The sequence below is a fragment of the Orcinus orca genome, chromosome 3 (genome assembly GCF_937001465.1).
Source record: "Orcinus orca chromosome 3, mOrcOrc1.1, whole genome shotgun sequence".
NCBI classification, from domain to species: Eukaryota; Metazoa; Chordata; class Mammalia; order Artiodactyla; family Delphinidae; genus Orcinus; species Orcinus orca.
In genome coordinates, this window is record NC_064561.1 from 6,931,726 (window position 1) to 6,953,155 (window position 21,430).

General features: G+C 58.8%; 3 protein-coding genes across 4 annotated transcripts; all 3 read left to right on the top strand.

Moving 5' to 3' along the window:
* The first annotated feature begins 770 nt into the window (after positions 1 to 770).
* Positions 771 to 9,615, top strand: ICAM1 (intercellular adhesion molecule 1). Its single transcript, XM_004277350.4, has 7 exons — positions 771 to 977; positions 2,613 to 2,873; positions 6,455 to 6,763; positions 7,135 to 7,422; positions 7,503 to 7,757; positions 7,960 to 8,208; positions 8,292 to 9,615. Exons 1-7 carry the CDS (start codon positions 911 to 913, stop codon positions 8,471 to 8,473), a joined length of 1,611 nt encoding a protein of 536 aa, XP_004277398.1. The 5' UTR covers positions 771 to 910; the 3' UTR covers positions 8,474 to 9,615.
* A 375-nt stretch (positions 9,616 to 9,990) lies between these two features.
* Positions 9,991 to 11,195, top strand: ICAM4 (intercellular adhesion molecule 4 (Landsteiner-Wiener blood group)). Its single transcript, XM_004277351.2, has 3 exons — positions 9,991 to 10,399; positions 10,518 to 10,823; positions 10,947 to 11,195. Exons 1-3 carry the CDS (start codon positions 10,006 to 10,008, stop codon positions 11,063 to 11,065), a joined length of 819 nt encoding a protein of 272 aa, XP_004277399.2. The 5' UTR covers positions 9,991 to 10,005; the 3' UTR covers positions 11,066 to 11,195.
* A 781-nt stretch (positions 11,196 to 11,976) lies between these two features.
* On the top strand, positions 11,977 to 19,340 carry ICAM5 (intercellular adhesion molecule 5). 2 transcript variants are annotated; one of them, XM_049707538.1, is made up of 11 exons: positions 11,977 to 12,807; positions 13,741 to 14,010; positions 14,193 to 14,513; positions 14,735 to 15,022; positions 15,531 to 15,671; positions 15,793 to 16,041; positions 16,531 to 16,773; positions 16,852 to 17,130; positions 17,232 to 17,471; positions 17,880 to 18,146; positions 18,898 to 19,340. In XM_049707538.1, exons 1-11 carry the CDS (start codon positions 12,726 to 12,728, stop codon positions 19,170 to 19,172), a joined length of 2,655 nt encoding a protein of 884 aa, XP_049563495.1. In that variant the 5' UTR covers positions 11,977 to 12,725; the 3' UTR covers positions 19,173 to 19,340. The 2 variants fall into 2 exon arrangements, with proteins under 2 accessions (XP_049563495.1, XP_004277400.1); XM_004277352.3 differs by having other exon boundaries at positions 11,979 to 12,807; positions 15,417 to 15,671.
* Positions 19,341 to 21,430: the final 2,090 nt, after the last annotated feature.

Consider the following 21,430-nt stretch of genomic DNA (forward strand, 5'->3'; position numbering starts at 1 on the left):
CTCAGTTTCCCTGCAGAAGGCAAGCATTCGAGCGCCCCCTCTCTCCTCCCCCGTCGAGGTCTGCGGCCTCAGTTTCCCCGCGGAGCCTGGGGACTGCAACGGAGGGGCTCGGCACGTCAGGACCACGCGCCTTCCTTCCTTTTTCTGGAAGCTGTAAAGACGCCCCCGCACTGGTGGCCGAAAGGGGAAGCGAGGCCGCGGGGGAGTGGGAACCCCCCTCGGTGGGGGACGCGGAGCCCCGGACGTGATGCGCCTTACGTCCTCTCCCCCAGGGTTCACAGAAAGTGCCTGGGCTTTCTGCGGCCGCTTCTCAGAGAATCTCGGTGTCACTGGGCGGGGACATGCCCCTTTGGGGAGGGGCACCCTTGATCGAGAGCGCCCCAGGAAGATTCCTGGGGCCCCACCGAAACGAGGGACCGTCCACTCGGTTAAAGAGGCCTGCTTGCGCTGGGGAGTCAGACTGGAGTTCGAATGACCTCGCAGCTTGGAGCCTCAGTTTACCCCTCAGTTTAGTCCCTACCGTCCAGGGTGGTTGGCAGTATCCAATAAAGCACTGTGTAAACGCGGAATCAGGGGTAGCCGAGCCCGGGGACGGGACCCCTAGCTCCGGGAGCAGTCTCCGGGTTGTTTTGTGGCCGCTGCCGCCAGGCAGCCCTCACTACTTCAATTCGGAAATTCCGGTGCGAGAGCGGCCCGCGAGAGGGTACAACCCTGCTCGGCCCCGGCACCCTCTCAATCCGGAAATGCCAGAGCCCTCGTTCCGGAGAGGAAAGCGCGAGGTTTCCGGGAAGGCAGCACCGCCCCCTCGGCCCCCCTTGGCTGGCCGCTATAAAAGGACCCACAAGGTCCTCAGCTCCACAGTTCGCGCCCACGCCTCTGCGCCACCTCGTCCGACCTGCCTCCGCCTGCGATGGTTCCTGGCGCTGCCCATCCCGCGCTGCTTGCGCTCCTGGCCCTGCTCGGGGCTCTGCTCCCAGGTGATCAGGGGTGGGGGGGCTGCCGTCGGGCTAGCTCTTGGGATCTGGGCTGCGCCCTGGGAGCGGTAGGAGGACCGGCTCCCCACCGGCTGGGGACACTGGTACTTAGGTAGCTGTTTATGGGAAGTTGGGGCTAGAGCCATCGATTGAAAGTCAACAGCCATGGGTTCAAATCCAGACCCTACATCATGGCTTGCTGTGTGCCTTCGGACTATGGGCTGCCCCTCCCAGAGGAGCTTCACTTTTTCAGCTGTAAAATGGAGAAGTTAATAGTGTTCACATCGCAGTGGTTGTGTCCTGGCCCCAGGAGGTGGTCAGACCGTGTAGAGATGTGGCCCCGTGCCAAGCTTAGGTAGACTGGGACCCCCCCCACACACACACACACACGCACAGACATTCTGTTCCTCATCCCGTGCCCTTGGGGGAAGTCCAGGACTCTACTCAGGGGAATTCCAGGGCTGACTTGCCAAGGGAGCAGAGGCTAAGGAATGGGATGCCCCAGCAGCCCTTCATCAACTCCAGCTAGAAGGAGGGAGGGGAGAAGGGGGACAGTTGGTCTCAAATGGTGGTCAGTGTCGGGAAGCAGGAGAGTGAAAAATTCATGAGCAGACCACACCGTGGTTACCAGCTCAATGAAACGTTCTAATCCGGACTCTACCACTTTCTAGCTGAGTGACCTCCCTTCAGGTCTCACCATTTCCCTCTGTGAAATGGAAGCGACCCCAGAATCACCCTTGAGAATTCATGGAGCTGCTGTTTCCGCACGCCTCCATCCCAGATGGAGTAGACCCAAAGCTGAAGGCAGAGGTCTTTGGCGGGGTGGGGGGCAGCTTTCAGATGGGTGGGCTCAGACAGACTTTGTTTTTTAGCTTTGGAGGTACCACAGTCTGCGGGAGCTAATCCCAACAAGCCCCCTCCTTCTTACCTGCAGCCACATGCTACCTGCCCTGTGCTAGGAGTTACTTGCATCAGCAGGGGTTGGGGTGACTATATTCACCCACTTTACAGATGGGGAAAATGAGGTCCTGAGAGGGGAAACCAGTTGTCCAAGTGGGTAAGGAACCAGCCTGACTGGAACCCCTTTATCCCTGGAGGACTGACTCCCTCCACCTGACCTCTTGCGGGCGGGGGCGGGGAAGAACACTAACTTCATGCCCCTCTTTTGCTAAAATCCTTCATGGCTGCCCATTGTCCTCGCAATGAAGAACACTTCCTTGGCGTGGCTTAACACTGCTTTGCATGATCTTCCTGACCCCATTTCCCCCCAACTCATCCCTGTGACTCTGCTCCAGCCACCCTGCCTCAGGACCTTTGCACTTGCTGCTCCTTTTCCTGGAACTCATTTCCCTTTTCTCTCGATGGCCAGCCCCCGCTCATCATCCAGATCTCTGCTCACACACTACCCTGTCACCAAGGCACTGTCTGTTCTATCATCCCATTTTGTTCTTGCCAAAGCTCTTGTCAGCATCAGTTATTAATTATGTTGTGTGCTCGTGAATTTTTCTGTCTCCCACGCTGAAAGCAGAGTTTTGTCTTGTTCAAGGCTGTGTCCGCAGCACCCAGAACAGGCTGGATGCAGTAATGTTAATGAGCCCGATTCGTCGTGTCTGACCCCTCCACATCTTTTGGTTCCAGGGCCTGGAGGTGCCCAAACGTCAGTGCATCCTCAAAAAGCCATCACATCCCGAGGAGCCTCCATAACGGTGAACTGCAGTACCTCCTGTGACCAACACACAATGTTGGGCCTGGAGACTCAGCTGGCCAAGAGGGAAGTAGACCATGGGAACAACTGGAAGGTTTTTGAACTGAGTGACGTGCAAAAAGACAGCTTTCCAATATGCTACTCGAGCTGCCTCGGCAACCAGTCATCAGCCTTGATGACCCTCACCGTGTACTGTGAGTGGCTGGGCCCAGGGGCTGGACTAGGCAGCCTGGGTTGGGGAGGTGGACGACGGAGTCCCCAGCAGGTTGGAACAGCCTTTGTTACTTGGGGGTGGGGGCGGGTAGGGTCTCACTGAAGGGCAAGGGGACCCATCTTCTGAAAGTCTCATTGTCATCTAGAACCCTTCCTTGAACTTCCTTGGGGGTGACTTCCAAGTATGGACTCAGTCCTCAAAATGTCACATGTCTGGGTCCTTTGACACAGAAAACCCACTCCTGGGAATTGGGCCTATAGGTGTCCCCACCCACCAGGGTACTGAGGGAGTGTGGGGTTATTCACTGTGGCTTGATCTGAAAGGGTAAAAGTTTGCAAGGCACTCAAATGTAGAGGGCTGGGGAGAGAAACTGTGGTTCAGTCATCCCGTGGAATAGTATGCAACCGTGTAAAAGAATGAGACAGGTGCTCCAAGATGTATTGTCAAGTTCAAAAGTAAGGTATGCCCAGAATGAGTGGCATGCCACCCACAGTGTTAGGGAGCCATGGGCTCGGAGTTAGGGAGGCTGTGTTTCTGCATTAAAGGGCCCAGAAAGGAAATACAACAAATGACAATATAGCTGGCTGTGAGGAGAGAAGGTGCAGGGCTCTGGGAGAGCACAGGGAGCGAGTTTTCTCCATGTGCCTTTTTTTTACTTTGGGCATTTTGAAGTGTGACAGTGAGTTAGCATGACTGTAAGCAATACATAGGTAAATGAAATTCAAATGAAAACAAAACAAAATAAAAAAGGAAGAAAGAAAGAGAACTGGCCAACTGGCCTTGCGATCAGACAGCCTTGGGTTCTAGTCCCAGCATGGGCCTCACTAACTGGGTGACTCTGATGTGGGGAGCGGGGGAGGGGGGAATACGTGGCTTCCTGGTTGCTTTTCACATGAGACCTCCTCGGAAGGGTCTAATGATGCAGTGAGGCCTGGAGGACATTCCGCCTTCACAGGGCCTGTGTAAAAGAAGCTTTGGGGCAAACATCAGCTTTGTTTCTGATTTGGAGGATGTCTGAGCAGCTGCTGGCCAAGTGAGGGAAGTCCCCAAACATTCCCGGTGGCCTCTGAAAACCCCCAGAAAACCTTTTCACAGGACCTTCTGCATCTCACCCTGAGAGTTGAAAGCCCAATCTTCCAGGTTTGAGTCCTGGCCCTGATATATTTCTCCCTCTTCGGGTGCCAGACTTTGCCTTAGTTTTCACCTCTGTGAAATGGAACAGACAGCTGCACACAGTAGCAAGGGGTCACCTAGGAGAGACTCGAGCTTGGTCCTGCCCCACTGCCAGTGTAAAGATGAGGGAGCATCTCTGGGTGGCTGAGCTTTCTCTAGAAAGAGTTGTAATTCCTGCAGGAAGTGACCCCTAACTGGGCCTTGAAGGATGCGTAGGAGTTGGTAAAGACAGGCATTCTAGACAGAGGGAATAGCCTGGGCAAAGATTTGGAGTGGGGAAACATGCTGACCTGGGGTTGGGGAGGCAAGAGGGATTGAATATCAACAGATCGGTGTGGCTGGAGCTGAGTTTGGCAGGACTTTGAATGCCAGGCCGAGGAGCTGAGACTTTCTTCTTAGGGTGACAGGGAGCCATGGAGGGTGTGTGAGCAGGCCAGGGATCCAGAGCAGAGGGCTGACCTTACAGGAAGCCAGAGAGCAGCTGCCCATGGACCCAGTCCAGGTCGTGCATGTTGACCGCAGTTTCGCATACGAGAAGGGAGGGGCAGACAAATATTTGAAGAGTGGAGTGACCAGGACTTAAGTGAGGGACTAAAGATGGGAAGTCAAGGAGAGGTACAGGCAGAACAGGCCTCCTCCCCCAGTCTGGCCTTCAGGGCAAGGATCTGGGCTCCAAGATGTGAGTTCCATTTGGAGGCTGTGGTTTGAGGGGGCCGCCAGCTCTGCAAGTTGGAGTTTGCAACAGATGGTCAGAGGTAAGAGTTGGACGTCTGAGGGTTTTCTCAACCTTTTTTTTTTTTTTTTTAACAGCTGTTAGCATACACTGCAATGAAGTTTGGAGTATTTATAGTGTTGTAGAAGTCTAGTTTAAGAACATATCTCTCACCTTAAAAAGTAACCACACACAAAAAAATTCAGATGTGGAAAACACAATATATTGGCTTCAAAATTTTTAAAAAGGCAAAATTAAAATGAATAAACATTTAATCAAAAGTCAAAAAAAAAGTAACCTCATGCCCATGTACAGTCACTCTCAACTTCTGAAGTGGATTAATAATAGTCCTAATAATAATAATAACGATAATAATAGTCCTACCTTCATTAGCCCCAGGTTACAGCTTAGAAAACTGAGGCATTTCTGTAGCCCCGAGGGCTGGGACTGTTCCAGTGTGCAAAGTCACTCCCCCACAGGCCATAACAAAGAACCAGCAGAGCTAGGAATCAACTCCAGGCTCCTGACATTTTAACATCACTGCTTTCCCCCCCCCCCACCCCCGCTTAGGTTGGAAAAGGAAAGGTTGCTTTATTCAGGAGATTGGCAACCTGGGGAGAAGGTGGACTCATGTCCAAAAATCAACTCCCAACATCACTACTGTTTAAGTGACATTTCAGGGCCTCTTGAGAAGGGACTGAAAGTGGGAGGCTTCAAGACCCCTCCCTAGGGAGCCTGGGGTCGGGGAGTGAGTCTCAGCTCACCAGGGCTCTGCGGGCAATTTCCACTGGCGATCCAGGCTTGGAATTCTGTTACCTCATGCAGAATGGAGACCCCGGCAACCAAGCTCGCGTGTAGTGTTTTCAGGGGATATTCAGGGTTTCGTTCTGAGGGTCTGTGGGTGGTTCTTAGATTTTTAACATTTCAGGGGATCACACGGTTCATTTGGGAACCCTTGAAAGCAAGCTCCTGAAAGGCCTCGCATCGGTGTGGGTGTCTCAACCTTATTCTTTCTACAAACATAGAGTGCCTAAGGGACTTCCCTGGCGGTCCAGTGGTTAAGACTCTGCGCTTCCACTACCAAGGGCATGGGTTCGATCCCTGGTCGGGGAGCTAAGATCCCACAAGCCGCGGGGCGTGGCCAAAAAAAAAAAAATAGAGTGCGTATCGGGTGTCAAGGATACAACAGGGAACAAAACAGACAAAGATCCCTGGCCTCCTGGGTTGACATTCCATGGCAGGAATAGTGGAAAAGCAAATTAACTGAGTAGATGATCTCTTACCTCAGAGGTGAGGGATGCTATGGAGAAAAATGCTAAGGCCAAAAAAAGGACAAGGAAAAACAGGAGTTTTTTTACAACAACGTCTAGAGACTGGACAGCTTAAATGAACTGTATTCATTTGCCGGGACTCCTGGCAACAAACCTCGAAATTCTTTCCCACTTTTCACTCTCAGATGCTGCAGTGAATAAAAATGTATTCTGCCTCCTTCACAACCACTTGGGAACTTCTCACTGGGTTATCCTGAAGCTCTTAACATTCCTCTCTAGTTTAGGTGGTTTGGGGTGTGTTCTCGGAAGAGCGTGGTGAGACTTCCCGAGCAGGTGTAGCCAGGGCCCCGACGTTCCTGTGGGCGGGCGGCCAGCCAGTTCAAACAACACTCCCCTCCCCTCCAGGGTTCCCGGAACGCGTGGAGCTGGCCCCCCTGCCCCGCTGGCAGCCCGTGGGCGAGAACCTCACCCTGCGCTGCATGGTGTCCGGTGGGGCCCCCCGGGACCACCTCACCGTGGTGCTGCTTCGTGAGGGGAAGGAGCTGGGCCGTCAGCCAGCGAGAGACGGGGAGCCTGCCGAGGTCACAGTCACGGTGCTGGTGAGCAGAGATGACCACGGCGCCAATTTCTCTTGCCGCACGGAGCTGGACCTGCGGTCCCAAGGGCTGGCACTGTTCCAGAACAGCTCGGCCCCCAGGAAGCTCCGAACCTTTGGTGAGGCACTGGGGAGCCAGTAGAGAGGATGGGATGACAGGGGTTTCCTGCTTGGGGTGTGAGGTCTCTGGGAAGGAGAGGCCCCTGGCCGTGGGGGCATTGAGAAGGTGGCAACCTTGATTGCAAAGGTTTCTGGGAAGAGCATCTTCTTGGCCACTGGGGTGGAGTGTTCTGGGATGTGGTGCCTGGACTGCAGGATCCACTGAGAAGGCTGTGACCCAGGGCAAGTGGTACACGTGTCCTGGGACAAGGGTGACCCAGGCCACAGTGTCCCGGGAAGAGAGTGTTCCAGGTGGGGGAATGAAAATGCCCCGGGAAAGGGCTTCAGGATGTCTGTCTCCTCTCTGTTTACACCCACTGTCTCTCACCAGTCCTACCAACGACCGACCCGCACCTTGCTACGCACCCGGTACTGGAAGTGGGCACACAGTGCCTGGTGAGCTGCACCCTGTATGGACTGTTTCCAGTCTCGGAGGCGGAGGTCCACCTGGCGCTGGGGGACAGGAGGCTGCAAACCACGATCACGTACAATGAATACTCACTCTTGGCCAAAGCCTTGGTCGAGGGAAAGGTGGAGGAAGAAGGCGTCCAGTACTTGACGTGTGCGGTGAATCTGGGAGGGCAGAGCCGGAGGTCTCTGGAGAACGTGACCATCTACAGTAAGTAGAAACCCAGGTGGGGCTTCTGAAGGGGTGGGGCTAATGCCAGGGGCGGGGCTCACTGTGCACCCCACCTCCAGGCTTCCCGGCTCCCAACCTGACCCTGAGCCAGCCCGAGGTCTCGGAATGGACTACAGTGAACGTGGAATGCGAGGCCCAGGCTGGAGCTGTGGTGACGCTGAACGGGGCCCCAGCCAGGCCTCCGGGCCCGAGGGCCCAGTTGCAGCTGAATGCCAGCGCCGAGGACAACGGACGCAGCTTCTTCTGCTCTGCTGCCCTGGCGGTGGCTGAGCAGGTGGTACACAAGAACCAGACCCGGGAGCTCCGTGTCCTGTGTGAGTGGGGCTGCTAGACAATGATCCCTTACCTCCAAGGCCCAACCCCTAAGACCCCGAGAACTCCTGCCTCCACCCACTCCCACCCCCACCCTAGTGAGCCCCTTCCCCAGATTCCTACCTAAGTCTTCTTACCTAGACCTAGATGGTGAGTGATGTCCTGGTCCCTGACCCCGTCCCTCATCTTGCTGTGTTTCTTCAGATGGCCCCCGACTGAACGAGAGGGATTGCCTGGGAAACTGGACATGGCAGGAAGGCTCCCAGCAGACCCTGAGGTGCCAGGCCTGGGGGAACCCAACCCCCAAGCTGAACTGTAGCCGGAAAGAGGATGGGGCTTTGCTACCCATTGGGGACCTGAGACCCGTCGAGCGGAAGGTTGCAGGCACCTACCAGTGTCGGGCCACCAGCACTCGCGGTGAGGTTACCCGTGAAGTTGTCATCAATGTGATCTGTAAGTGCTGGAGTTCAGGGCTGGGCAGGGCAGGGGCAGTGAGGGCAGCTCAACCCTCACCGCCCCCTGTGTCCTCCCCACAGACCACCAGAATAACATGGCCATCGTCATTCCGGTGGCATTTGTGATGATCTTGGGCGCTGTGGGCGCAGCCATTTACATCTATAACTACCAGAGGAAGATCCAGAAATATGAGCTACAGAAGGCCCGGAAGGCCCAGGAAGAGGCTGCCATGAAACTGACCACACCAGCCACGCCGCCCTGAGCCTACCCCCTCCGGACAGGACCTCCTCAGCCCCCAAACTGTGACAAGCAGGGCTGCATCGAACAGTGGTGGACATATGCCATTCAGCTATACCCACCTTCCCAGGGTGCCAGAGGACAGGAGAGAGGCCTCAGTCAGGATACAGACAGCATCTGGGGTCATGGCCCCTGCACACTTATAACCCCCAGGCCTCACACCTGATGTGGAGCCACAGGACTGAGACAAAAGAAGGGGCCAAGGCTCAGGGCATCAATGTGAGGGATGTCAAGGTCTGACCTGGCCGGAGGGTGTATGATGGAGACCCTGACCTCCAGCATGGGGACACCCAACTGGGAAACATTGAAACTCACCCCCTCCTGCGTGTGCTGAGGCCTTACGGTCCTAAGAGAGAAGTGGCCCTGCACAGACACATGCAGCACTGAAACACAAATCCCCACACGTCCTCTGACAGAAGCCAGCACCAGCATTGCTGTCCACAGACTGTTCCCAACTCTTGATGATGACCTATTTATTCATTTGTTCTCTTACTAGCTATTTATTGAGTGCCTTTTATGTGGGCTAGAATGGTAAACAAGAAGAACATTGATTCCCGCCCTCAGGGAGCTCTCAGTCTAATCTCATTCAGGATCGCCAGCTACAGTTGTACTGGTTGTGCACTGCACAAGAGTGCCTGGCAAAAAGATTAAGTGGGGCTAGAATTTCCCACTCCACTGGCCAAGCTGCTTTCTCCCAGAAAGGGATTAGTAACGGTGACAAGGTATAGCTGGTGACATGCCCAGAGATGACCCACTGAGCCCTTACACCCCAGCACTGGCACTGACCTCTGATAACCCACCTCTCCACCTATACCCATGTCTGCTAGTGCTCACAATGACACTTGGTGGCATGCCTAAACGTGGGTGTTCACTCCTTGATAGCTAAACCATGGAGTCCCAGGAAACTGTGCCCAACCCCTGTGTGTCCCTGCCTTGTCCTACCTGTTTCCATCTCAGTGGGGCCATGCAAGAACAGAACAGTCTGCAGGTCCAAATTCCTGCAGCGACGAGGGTTCTGCAGGCCGTGGGGAGGAGAGGCCTGGGAGAACCCCCTCCCAACTGCGGAAGCCTCTCCCTTGTGCTAATAAAGCTATTTCATCCTTCTGGCCTTGTGTGAGTTGAGGGGAGGTGTCATGTCCAGCTGGAGCCTTTTCTGGCCTGTCCTCCCACTTCCTGCCCCAAGAGAAGGCTGCCAGTTCAAGGTCCAGCCCTCAGGCTCTAATCCAAATCTGGGGTTTATTAGGGCCTTTTGAGACTTTAGTGAAAATTAAAGATCCCTCTCCAGAAAAACACGATGACATTTGGTTTAGAATGGGGTGGAGAATCCCATTCTTAAGCTGCGGGAGTGGGGTGTATACCGCAGGGCTCCGGGGCCCCCCGGAGCCTCTGTCTCTCTCTGCCCGGGGTGGGGCTGAAGAGGCGGTGCTGCGGGCCTCCTTATCTCCGGAGCCAGCCTTGGCTCCCTGGCGCGGGGCCCCTCAGTCCGGGCTTTTTGCCATGGGGTCTCTGCTCCTCCTCTTGTTGCTGCTTTTGCTGTCGCCCTCCTACCCGCGAGGCGGGAGCGCGCGGAGGCGCCGGAGTGCGCGGACGCAAGGCCCGGGAGGCCCCTCTCCCGCGCCCCCGGAGACCTCAGCACCCTTCTGGGTGCGCATAAGCCCCGAGCTCAAGGCCGTGCCGCCGGGGGGCTCAGTGTGGCTCAACTGCAGCAGCAGCTGCCCCCTACCGGAGGGTTCCAGCCTCCGCACCGAGCTGCGGCGAGGCGACACGCTCAGTGGGCCCGGTTGGGTATCCTACCAGCTGCTGGATGTGAGGGCCTGGAGCTCCGATGTGCACTGCTTCGTCACCTGCGCGGGAGAAACGCGGGGGGCCACCGCCAGGATTACCGCCTACAGTGAGGGACAGGGGCTCAGGCCTGGCTGGGGTGCGGGGAGGAGGACGGAGCGGGGGTAACGGACAGTCGCGCTAGGGGGAGCCCTCGGACCTTGCCCAGCGGCCCCCTCTTGCTTTAGAACAGCCACGCAGCGTGATCCTGGAGCCTCCGGTCTTAATGGGCAGTGAGTACACTCTGCGCTGCCATGTGACACACGTGTTCCCCGTGGGCTTCCTGGTGGTGATTCTGAGGCGCGGTGGCCGGGTCATCTACTCCGAGAGCCTGGAGCGCTTCACCGGCCGGGATCTGGCCAACGTGACGCTGACTTACGCGTTACGCGCCAGGCCCAGTGACTTCGGGCAGCCCGTTACCTGCTACGCCCGCCTCAATCTCGATGGCCTGGTGGTCCTCAGTAGCTCGGCACCCATGACGCTGCCAGTCCTCGGTGAGGCACCCTTATAACCCTGGGAAGAGTGGGGAAGGGTTATGTGGGCCAAGCCAGAGCATGTCCATGCGGGTTGTCACACCTCCAAGTGCTCTGTTCCTAATTCTCCCCTCTTGTCTCCAGCTTGGAGCCCTGCGTCCAAAGCCTTGGCCTCCACCTCCATCGCAGCCCTTGTGGGGATCCTTCTTGTAGTGGGGGCCCTCTGCCTGAGAAAGTACCTGTCGATGAAGTCTCGGGCATAGAGGCAGTGGTCCATGCTGGCTGAGCTGGAGGAAAAAGGAATCTGGAACATTTGGGGGAACCTTGCCTGGATCAATAAAGCCTTCCTCAGCCAGCTTCTGCCCCTGGGCATAAAGGTCCCCCATTAGTGCACCTCCTCTGACTGAAGTGGTCTTCTTTTTGGCCTTGCCTCTATCATTTTCTCCAAATTCCTGTCTCCCTGAGGGCACCTGAGGTTTTTCACTCTGGTCTCCCATGCTGGAGCCCCATTCCCTCCGCATTCCCAGCCGATGTAGTAAAAACCTCTCCCGTGGGCATTATCAATGCGGAGCAGAGGGGCAAGGCATGGGCCCAGGGGGGCTTTAGGCTGTGGAAAGGCTGGTTCATGGTATGACTTCTCCTGATTGGCTCCAGCGCTGCCACGCAGCAGCTCTGATTGGATGTTAAGTTTCCTACCCCCCCTCGCCCTTTACACCCTGCACTTTCCTGGAGGGCAGGGGTGGGGAGAGAACTAATCCCCATAGTTCACCATTAGTTCTGGGAGTGAGAGCACAGGTGGGCTGGGTCAAATGTACTTTGTGAGGAACGTGGATACGCAGAAAAGATACCCATGTGTTGACTGCGGGGAAGGAGCAACCAGATGGTGAGGTGGGGGGGGGGGCGGTGGTGTATGTCACAGATTCGCATCCTGGAAACGTCCTGTTGGTCACCGGGCCTGGTGAGCACATGGAGGGTGTCCAAACCTGGAACCCAGATGCGGAGTCAAAAGTATCACAGTTGGTCTCTTGGTCTCGCGTGGACGCAGAATCGGGGCCTGCAGTGGATGCCTGGCAAGGCCCGCGTGGTCCAGGGCCCCGCCCGCCGAGCAGAAAGCGGATTCAGAGGCGCTCTTTGGCGGCTCCTGCTCACACAAGTCGCGTAGACACGTGCCCGCTGAACGCTGGGTAAATACAGACCCAGAGCCGAGCCGACCCTAATTTAGACGCCCGAGAACGCTGCGCGCAAGCACACACGTTCCCAACTCGCTGTCACTTTCGTCCCCGCCCCTTCTGTCGCGTGCGGGGGCGGAGCCAGAGAAAGACTAGAGGCGTAGCTGTAACCCTCAGCTCCCAGGGGTTAAAAGGGGAAGGATCAGTGAGGGAGGCATCCCCACATCCTCCCCTAGAGCCTTCTCATCCCCAGCCTGCACGTCTCAAATCTCTCCTAGCCCCCAACCCATCTCCGCTCCAAGGGGGGGGGCTGGTGGGAGGGGCTAAATGTGGAGGCGGAGCTCGGAGTCCAGCTCATTATCATAGCATCTAAGCAAGGAGTGGGGTGGGGGTTTGAGAAGGGCAACCCTGCATCCACACCACCTCAGCGTCGCCGCCGGGGACGACGCTGGAGTGCGCAGCCGCCCCCAGAAGTCTCCGGGCAATGGGGCCGGCCTCCATGTAGACCCTGGGGGTCGCTCGCTCCTGCCAGCACGCCTTCATCAAAGCCGGTAGCCTGGTGCACGCTCGCCTTCCCGCCCTCCCCGCGCCGCCTCTGCTGCCGCCCCCTCCTTGGAAACCAAGTTACCAACGTTAAACCAATCCCCAAGCGCAACTCAGCCTCCTCCACACCCCACCCGCCGCGCCGCGCAGTCCTCTAGCCCAGCTCAGCGCTCGCGCTCCCCTCGCCTCCTGCGCTTCCCCCGCGGCGGCGATGCCAGGACCCTCGCCAGGGCTGCACCGGGCGCTGCTCGGCCTCTGGGCTGCCCTGGGCCTGGGGCTCTTCGGTCTCTCAGGTAAGAGCCGGTCCGGCTCAGGGTGGACAGGGCGGGGTCGTAGTTTCTGGACCTGAGAAGCGGCCACAAGCCCCTCCCCGCTCCTCCCTCGCCTCGCTCCCACGCTTCTGCCCCCACCTTGAGCCCAGGGCCTTCTTCTCTATCCCTCTTCCCCCACAACACACACTGGACACCAAGCTTCCGGACTCCTCGCTCACTCAGGTCTCTACCCTACCTTCTTCGAGATCCTGGGTGCTCTTCTGCACCCAGCCTCGAGCTCTGGAGACTCCATTATCTCCCCTGTCCCCTCCCGGGGTACCTCCTAACCCTCTGCTATGCACCATGGTCCACGGACTGGCATCTTCACCACTCGAAATCCACGAAGACCCAAATCTCACCAACTGCCGTGACTCCTAGGCACTGTTCCCGCTCCACCCGGAGCCCTGGCAACAGAGTCCATCGGCTGTTCCCGCGGTTCCTTTCATGAGCCCAGCCCCGCGTCCTCTTTCCGTACTCTTCACCCGGGTTTGGACTCCTCCCTTAACCTCGCTTGACTCAGCCTCATCTCTCTTTTGCCCTCGCTTCAACCAGTCTCCCCTTCTCCTGGCGAGAACCGTGAGAACCAGTCCGCTTCCCTTCCCCCACCCAGGGTCCCCTCTTCCCAGCATTGCTGTGTGCGTTGAAAACCCCATGTTTCCTCTCATCTCTCCCCTCCCCCCCATTCTTCCCCGTCACTCCATCCGCACCTTGGAGAGAAGGGCTCTCCGCTGCAATATACCAGAGACACCCTCGAGGTCTGGACCGTGGGAGCGCGCTTGTAAACCTGAGACCTGGGCAGGACTTGGGACTCCTGGCTGTGGCCTCTGCTCATTCCCTGGGAATCCTGAGTCTGCATAGGGGCTCTTAGATCCCGGGGAGGTTGCTCCCAGGCTGAGCTCGCGTTTCTCCGGGCAGTGGTCGCGCAAGAGCCTTTCTGGGCGGACCTACAGCCCCGCGTGGCGCTCGTGGAGCGCGGGGGATCGCTGTGGCTGAATTGCAGCACCAACTGCCCACGGCCCGAGCGCGGTGGCCTGGAGACCTCGCTGCGCCGGAATGGGACCCAGAGGGGTTTGCGCTGGCTGGCGCGGCAGTTGGTGGACATCCGAGAGCCGGAGACCCAGCCCGTCTGCTTCTTCCGCTGCGCGCGACGCACACTGCAGGCTCGCGGGCTCATTCGCACTTTTCGTGAGTTCTCAGAGGCCAAGCTACTTTCCCTCCCTTCCAGGCCCCGCCCCCTGGGTAACGGGGTCCTCTCCTACAGGCCCCACCCTCTGGATCAGCACGCCCTCCCCCTCTTGGCCCCTGGGTTCCAAGCCACGTCGTGCTGAGCCCTGGCATTTCCAACAGCCGTGGTTCCCCCGTTGCAGAACGGCCGGATCGTGTAGAACTGGTGCCGCTGCCTGCCTGGCAGCCAGTGGGCGAGAACTTCACCCTGAGCTGTAGGGTCCCCGGCGCTGGGCCTCGTGGGAGTCTCACATTGACTCTGTTGCGGGGCGCCCGGGAGCTGATCCGCCGCAGCTTCTCCGGGGAGCCACCCCGAGCGCGGGGTGCGGTGCTCACAGCCACGGTACTTGCTCGGAGGGAGGACCACAGGGCCAATTTCTCGTGCCGTGCGGAGCTGGACCTTCGGCCGCATGGCCTGGGGCTGTTTGAAAACAGCTCAGCCCCCAGAGAGCTCCGAACCTTCGGTGAGTGGGTGTGAGGAGGGGACCCAGGGGGGTCGGGCCGATGTTTAAGAAGCTTGGAGGCAGAGAAATCTGAATTCTAATTCTTACCCTAACACTCACCAGCTGAAAGTTATTTTCCCCTCTGTGCCTTGAGGATAATACCATAATAGAGTGCCTGTAAAGCGCTTAGAACATATTGAGCGTTCAATACGTAAGTTCAAGCTCTGTTCTTCTACTCCCAGCCCTGCCTCCGGAAGCCCCTCGCCTCGCTGCCCCCCGGCTCTTGGAAGTGGGCTCAGAAGGACCTGTAAGCTGCGCCATGGACGGGCTGTTTCCAGCCTCGGAGGCTGAGGTCTACCTGGCGCTGGGGGACCAGAGGCTGAGTCCCGATGTCACCCTCGAGGGGGACGCTCTCATGGCCACTGCCACAGCCACAGCTAGCGCAGAGCAGGAGGGCGCCAGGCAGCTGGTCTGCAACGTGACCCTGGGGGGCGAGAGTCGAGAGACCCAAGAGAACGTGACTGTCTACAGTAAGAGGGAGTGAAGTGGGGCCTCGGCGGCTCGGGGGTGGAGCCAGAGGAAGGCGAAGGCGGGGCAAATAGTGGGTGGGGCCCTGGTATCGGAATGGGCGTGGCCCGAGAGTCCCGAAGGGGCGGGGCAGATGGAAGACTCAATAGTAGCTGGAGAAGCGGAGTCTGAGCTGCCCAAAGGGGAAGGTCGCAGACCCGACGAGGATCCCTAGAGATGTGGCCTGACCACCTCAAAGGGGCGGGGCGAGAAGGGAGAGAAGCCTGAACAGCCCGAGGGGCAGGGCACGGTACCCACGGTTTGGCTGAAGTGGGGAAGGTTCGGGCTGATAAGGGGCAGCCTTGAACCGCAGGAGGGGCATGGTCAGTGGTCTCCCGGCCAATGCCCCGTCCCCAGGCTTCCCGGAACCCCTCCTGACCCTGAGCGAGCCCAACGCCCCCGAGGGGAAGATGGTGACAGTAACCTGCGCAGCCGGGGCCCGAGCCCTAGTCACACTAGACGGAATTCCAGCCGCGGTCCCGGGACAGCCCGCCCAGCTCCAGCTGAACGCCACCGAGAACGATGACAGGCGTGGCTTCTTCTGCGACGCCACCCTCGAAGTTGACGGGGAGACCCTGAGAAAGAACGAGAGCGCCGAGCTGCGCGTCCTATGTGAGTTGGCCTTTAACCTCTCGCCTACCTCCGCCTGCCTGGTCTCTGGCCGTGTCATGGAAGTGGAGGATTTCCCCACGGTCCACGTCTAGCCTCTTGTATCCCATGCCCCTGCCCGCAGACGCCCCCCGGCTGGACGATTCGGACTGTCCCAGGAGCTGGACGTGGCCGGAGGGGCCCGAGCAGACCCTGCGCTGCGAGGCCCGTGGAAACCCAGAGCCCTCGGTGCACTGTGCGCGGCCCGACGGCGGGGCGGTGCTGGCCCTGGGCCTGCTGGGTCCGGTCACTCGCGCGCTCGCTGGAGCTTACCACTGCACCGCGACCAACGTCCAGGGCCAGGCGGTCAAGGACGTGACTCTGACGGTGGAGTGTGAGTGGAGGTGCATAGGGCGCACCTCTGTCTGGTTCTCAGTGTCTAGGGGTGGCCTGACTACAGAGGAAGGTGGAAACAGGGTCTGAGGCGTGCCTTTGAGCAGGATTTTGAGAAAGGCAAGAGGCTGGTGAGCCGGATTAGGGGAAGATCTTAGAGAAGGATGGAGGGGAGGGGGTGGACGTGTCCACAGGAGCCTGGGGCCTGGCGTTTGAGCTGAGTCTTGGAAACGTGGGTGCTCCAAACCGGCTAACAATTTTTAAGCTAAAGACTGGGGAGGGTCCTGTGGGCACTTTGTAGGAATCAGGAAAAAAGCACACTTCAGGGCTCAGGAAGTCCCAAAACAGTGCACGGCTTGACTGGAGAGAAACTCCTTTGCTTTGGTGTCCCTGTGCAGAGCATAGCCTACCCGCCTGGGATGGGAAAAAGGGTCTAGGGACATTAGACCTGTCCCTAAACCCCAAAACTCAACAACACCCTCCTCTCTAGACGCACCAGCGCTGGACAGTGTGGGCTGCCCTGAACGCATTACCTGGCTGGAAGGAACAGAGGCCTCCCTGAGCTGTGTGGCCCATGGGGTCCCGCCACCCAATGTGAACTGTGTGCGCTCTGGGGAAGCCAGGGTCGTCGAGGGCACACTGCGTGTGGTCCGGGAGCACGCGGGCACCTACCGCTGCGAAGCCACTAATGCTCGAGGGTCTGCAGCCAAAAATGTAGCCGTCACGGTGGAATGTGAGTGGGGGCAACACAGGGCAGGACGGGGTACGTCGGAATCACCCTGTCCTGACTTCCAGTCCCTCTGCCCCCCAGATGGCCCCAGTTTTGAGGAGGTGAGCTGCCCTAGCAATTGGACGTGGGTGGAAGGATCTGGGCAACTGTTTTCCTGTGAGGTGGATGGGAAGCCAGAGCCGAGCGTGGAGTGCGTTGGCTCCGGAGGCACCAGCGAGGGGGCGCTGCTGCCGCTGGCACCCCCAGACCCTGGTCCCAGAGCCCCTCAAATCCCTAGAGAACTGGCACCCGGAACCTACATCTGCAACGCCACCAATCAGCACGGTTCCGTGGTCAAGATGGTCACCGTGAGCGCGGAGTGTGAGCGAGGCCCAGGCGGGCGGGGAGTAGGGGGTGTTCCAGGTCCCGGCTTCTCCCTGAACAACGAGCCCCCCCGCCCCCACCCCATGGCTGTTTTGCAGCGCCACCGCAAATGGATGAATCTACCTGCCCGAGTCACCAGACGTGGCTGGAAGGCGCCGACGCTGCTGCGCTGGCCTGCTCCGCCCGGGGTCGCCCCTCCCCACAAGTGCTTTGCTCCCGGGAGGGCGCGCCCCGGCCGCAGCGGCTGCGCGTGTCCCGACAGGATGCAGGCATCTACCGCTGCCTGGCCACCAACGCGCACGGCACTGACGCCCGGATCGTCACCGTGGGCGTGGAGTGTGAGTTGCGGGCAGCACCAGATAGAGGGCATCCGGTCTCGGGCACAGTGACTAAAAGAGGTGGGATTCCCCGGGGGAGTTCAAGGGCACCTCCCCAGTCCCATTTCTGGGGACAAGGAATCCTGGCCTTAACATGAAATGTTAAGGGTAATGAAAACTCTAGGGAACAAGAGCCCGAGCCCGCCCCCGCCCCCTCAAGTTCTGGGTCTGAAGGGCCCTGGCGTGGGTCCCCACCTCCTTCCATTCAGTGAAGCAGGGCTCAGGATTTTAGCCCCGACAGCAGTCCAGTTGTAGGGGGATGGGGCTCTGAAGTGAGGCAGGATCTTTGCCTGCTCATCTCAAGAGGGACAGTCTCAGAAGGGGGCTCTCGGTCAGCGGCTGGCCCCTTCAACCTCCTGTCCCCTGTAGACCGCCCCGTCGTGGCCGAGCTGGCTGCCTCGCCTCCAGGAGGCGTGCGGCCAGGAGGGAACTTCACGCTGACCTGCCGAGCGGAGGCTTGGCCCCCAGCCCAGATCAGCTGGCGTGCGCCCCCGGGGGCGCTCAACATCGGCCTGTCAAGCAACAACAGCACGCTGAGCGTGGCGGGCGCTATGGGCAGCCACGGCGGCGAGTATGAGTGCGCAGCCACCAACGCGCATGGGCGCCACACCCGGCGCATCACCGTGCGCGTGGCTGGTAAGTAGCAGCTGGTGGGGGGGGGCCTGGGCGAGGGATCTACAGGGGGCTGTGACCCGCGCCTTTGGACTCTTGACCCCGTCCCTGCCTCCCTCTCAGTCCCCACAGATGAGACAGAAGTGAGCCGGGGTGGAAATTAGGGGCGCCCTGGCGGGTGGGGCTTTGATGGCGCAGTGGGGGTGGCAAGTGGAAGGAGAGGGAGCTGACGAGCCCAAGGGAAGGGAACCTTCGGGGCTGTGACTGCTGTGAGGAGGGACTTAACTTTGGGTGGGTTCTGCGTGGTGAAGGCTTGATCCAATTCACCTTCCAGCGTGCGGCTGTGGAGAAGGGGGTCTGGAGAGGGACAGAGGCAGAGGATAGTGGTGGGGACCCAGCAGGATCCTGCTGCCGCTTCGCGTATCTCTGGGGCTGGGGTCTTTCTGGGGTGGAGGAATGACTGGGTTCCCCCCCGCCCCACCATCCTTTTGAGGGTGAGGAGAGTTGCTTGACTTCCTGGGTATCTCTGGGGCTAGGGGCTTAAATCCTCCCTGTGATGGGGTGGCCCATAAAATGGGTCTAGGGCCTCACCCGAGCTGGGGGTGGCCTTACTGGGGTCTCTCCTTTCCTCCAAGGCTGGGTTCCCTGGGGCTCCCTGCCAGGCACGTGAGAACTGACCTCATGCCTGTGGGGAGGGGCAGAAGTGGCCCGGGCTTGGTGTGTTGGATGGGTGGGGGGAGCTCGACCACCTTCTTTGAGCGTCCGCACCCCGCAGGTCCGTGGCTATGGGTCGCTGTGAGCGGCGCGGCTGGAGGCGCGGCGCTACTGGCCGCGGGGGCCGGCCTGGCCTTCTACGTGCAGTCCACCGCCTGCAAGAAGGGCGAATATAATGTGCAGGAGGCCGAGAGCTCGGGTGAGGCCGTGTGTCTCAACGGCGCGGGTGCCGGCGCCGGCGGGGGCGGGGGCGCCGAAGGTGCAACTGAAGCTGCGGGCACTGCAGAGGCGCCGGCGGGGGGCGAGGTCTTTGCCATCCAGCTGACGTCAACGTGAGCCTGCTCCCCTCTCCCCGCGGGCCGGGGGACGCCCCCCAGACTCACACGGGGGCTTATTTATTGTTCTATTTATTTATTTATTTATTTATTTATTTATTTAATTCAATTCCAGGGGCGTCACCCCCCATTTTCTACCCCCCTTCCCCAATAAAGTTTTTATAAAGGACTTCAGCTCCATCTGTTTCAGTCCGCGATGCAGAAGCAACGCAGGGTTCGAATCCCAACCCTGTGGGTGTTTATTCAAAAAACCATTTTTGCTTTTGAGGGCCTACTACGTGTCAGGCACAGTCCAAGCCTCCATTTCGCGATGTGACCGGGAGTTTGCGCTCTCCGTGCCCTGTTTCGTGTTCTCCCTGGACCCTTGGGCGGGGGTGGGGACCTGGCTCCTTCCTCCCTCTCTATGCTTATCTCTTCCGCCCAGCGCTGCCCTCTAATCCGGCTAATGTTGGGGGTGGGAGCTGGGTGCTTCCCCCAGGCCTGCTTCCAGGAGGAGCTGAGGCTGCCTTCCCTGGATGGGTGGAGGCCCTTTCCCAGGGGTCTGGGCATCGCCCCAGCCCTGAGGCCTTGCAGGGATGGGTAAAGGAAGCTGCAGCTCCGAGTGTCAGCTGCTGCGATGTCCCTCCTATTACAGGGTGCACCCCTGCCCCACCCTCAAGGCCTCCTCCCTCCTGTGTCCATCCGCGGTGCCTCAGTTTACCCACAAGCTGCCTTTCGACTTGGCCCATCACGATTCGGAAGAGACACATAGGGTATCAGCCACATCCCCACCCCCTGCTCACCACCAGTCAACCCCCTCACCCCCCACAGCAGAAGGAGAGAACAGCTGGGCCTCCTCCACCCCCCGTTTCCTCCTCCCTCAAAAGCAGGAACACAGAGCTGCCAGAAGGAAGCGGGCCTGGACTGCTCCAGCTCCACCGGCTGCCCCCCACAAACATTTCGGGAGCAAAAGTGAGAGCAGGAAACTGGGGCACTAGAGGCTAAGCCAGTGCCGGGTGCCAGGTACAAAAGGCCACGAGGCCCAAGCGTGGTGCAGCCCCTGCTGTCCGGCCCCCATCACCTCTCTCCTTGCCCACCCGCATCCTTGAGGTTCCATGAATCCCAAACTCCTGCCTGCCACAGGGCCTTTGCTCTTGCCATTACCTCTGCCCCAGGTGTCCTCATTTCAAATAGTTCCTTTGTTTTTTCTGGCCGCACTGCCAGCATGTGGGATCTTAGTTCCCTGACCAGGGATCGAACCCGTGCCCCCCGCAGTGGAAGCGCGGATTCCTAACCCCTGGACCGCCAGGGAATTCCCAGCTAGTTCCTTACTGTCAGGTCTCTACACAAAGGTCACACCTGCTCAGAGAGGCTTTCCCTGAGAACACGGTAGCAGCCCAACTCCTCACCTCCTTACATACTTTATTTTCTCTGTAGCATGATCACTACTTGACATTCTATTAGATACTTATTGAATACCTGTTTACTGTCACTCTCGAATATTGGCTTTGCTAGGGATCTCTGTTCCATTCATAACTGAGTGCCTCATTGGGACCTGGCACACAGTAGTTGGTCAATAAATGTTGACTACGTCGATAAAAACAGCCAGGGGTTTGTAGACACACAGTCTGAGACCCTCGTGTGCTGTATCTCTCCCCGAAGAGCTTCTCCATGCTGGGCACTGGTGGTGGTGGTGGGGGGCATATCACGGTCAAGAACAGAGAGGTGGTGACCTTGGACCTCTGAAGTCATGGTCCAGTAGGGGAGATGAATGTGAATGAAATAACCCTGGACCAGTAGCGAGGTGAAACTTCTGGTAGGTTCCAAGAGAGAGATGAGCAAAGAGCTGAACTAGAGCCTGACGTGGGGTGGGAGGGGGGGTGTCCATTTTAGGCTGGGGGGGGGGTCAAGGAAGGGGTCTCTGAAGATGTGGTGTTGGGGCAGAGCCCACCCCCACTCCAGTGATGCGAAAGGCAGCAGCTACGGGAGACCTGGGGGAGGGTGTTTTGAGCCAAGCAAGGGGGGTCAGGGATGAATGAGTCAGGGATCCGAGGGCTGAGGAATCTGGACCCAAGCCTTCCCCACAGGCTCACTCAGGAGAGTCAAAGGGGGTCTCAGAGGGGCTCGCCTTCCCAGGGCCAGTGGACCTGCAGGCCTCACTCACCCCTCACAGCAGGGACCACCCCTGCCCACTCTGCATCTCACCCATCCTTGATGCCCCCCTCCTCCCTCCCTCCCTCCCAGTGAGTAGTGGTGGCCTGTGTGTCCTGGCAACAGGGG

Bases quoted from the DNA above. Each gene is read 5' to 3' on its own strand.
- ICAM1 (XM_004277350.4), top strand. From the start codon at position 911: ATGGTTCCTGGCGCTGCCCATCCCGCGCTGCTTGCGCTCCTGGCCCTG. The intron at 6,764-7,134 runs GTGAGGCACTGG...GTCTCTCACCAG, and splicing joins CAGGAAGCTCCGAACCTTTG to TCCTACCAACGACCGACCCG. The intron at 7,423-7,502 runs GTAAGTAGAAAC...CCCCACCTCCAG, and splicing joins GGAGAACGTGACCATCTACA to GCTTCCCGGCTCCCAACCTG.
- ICAM4 (XM_004277351.2), top strand. From the start codon at position 10,006: ATGGGGTCTCTGCTCCTCCTCTTGTTGCTGCTTTTGCTGTCGCCCTCC. The intron at 10,400-10,517 runs GTGAGGGACAGG...CTCTTGCTTTAG, and splicing joins CGCCAGGATTACCGCCTACA to AACAGCCACGCAGCGTGATC. The intron at 10,824-10,946 runs GTGAGGCACCCT...TCTTGTCTCCAG, and splicing joins CATGACGCTGCCAGTCCTCG to CTTGGAGCCCTGCGTCCAAA.
- ICAM5 (XM_004277352.3), top strand. From the start codon at position 12,726: ATGCCAGGACCCTCGCCAGGGCTGCACCGGGCGCTGCTCGGCCTCTGG. The intron at 15,672-15,792 runs GTGAGTTGGCCT...CCCTGCCCGCAG, and splicing joins CGCCGAGCTGCGCGTCCTAT to ACGCCCCCCGGCTGGACGAT. The intron at 17,472-17,879 runs GTGAGTTGCGGG...TGTCCCCTGTAG, and splicing joins CGTCACCGTGGGCGTGGAGT to ACCGCCCCGTCGTGGCCGAG.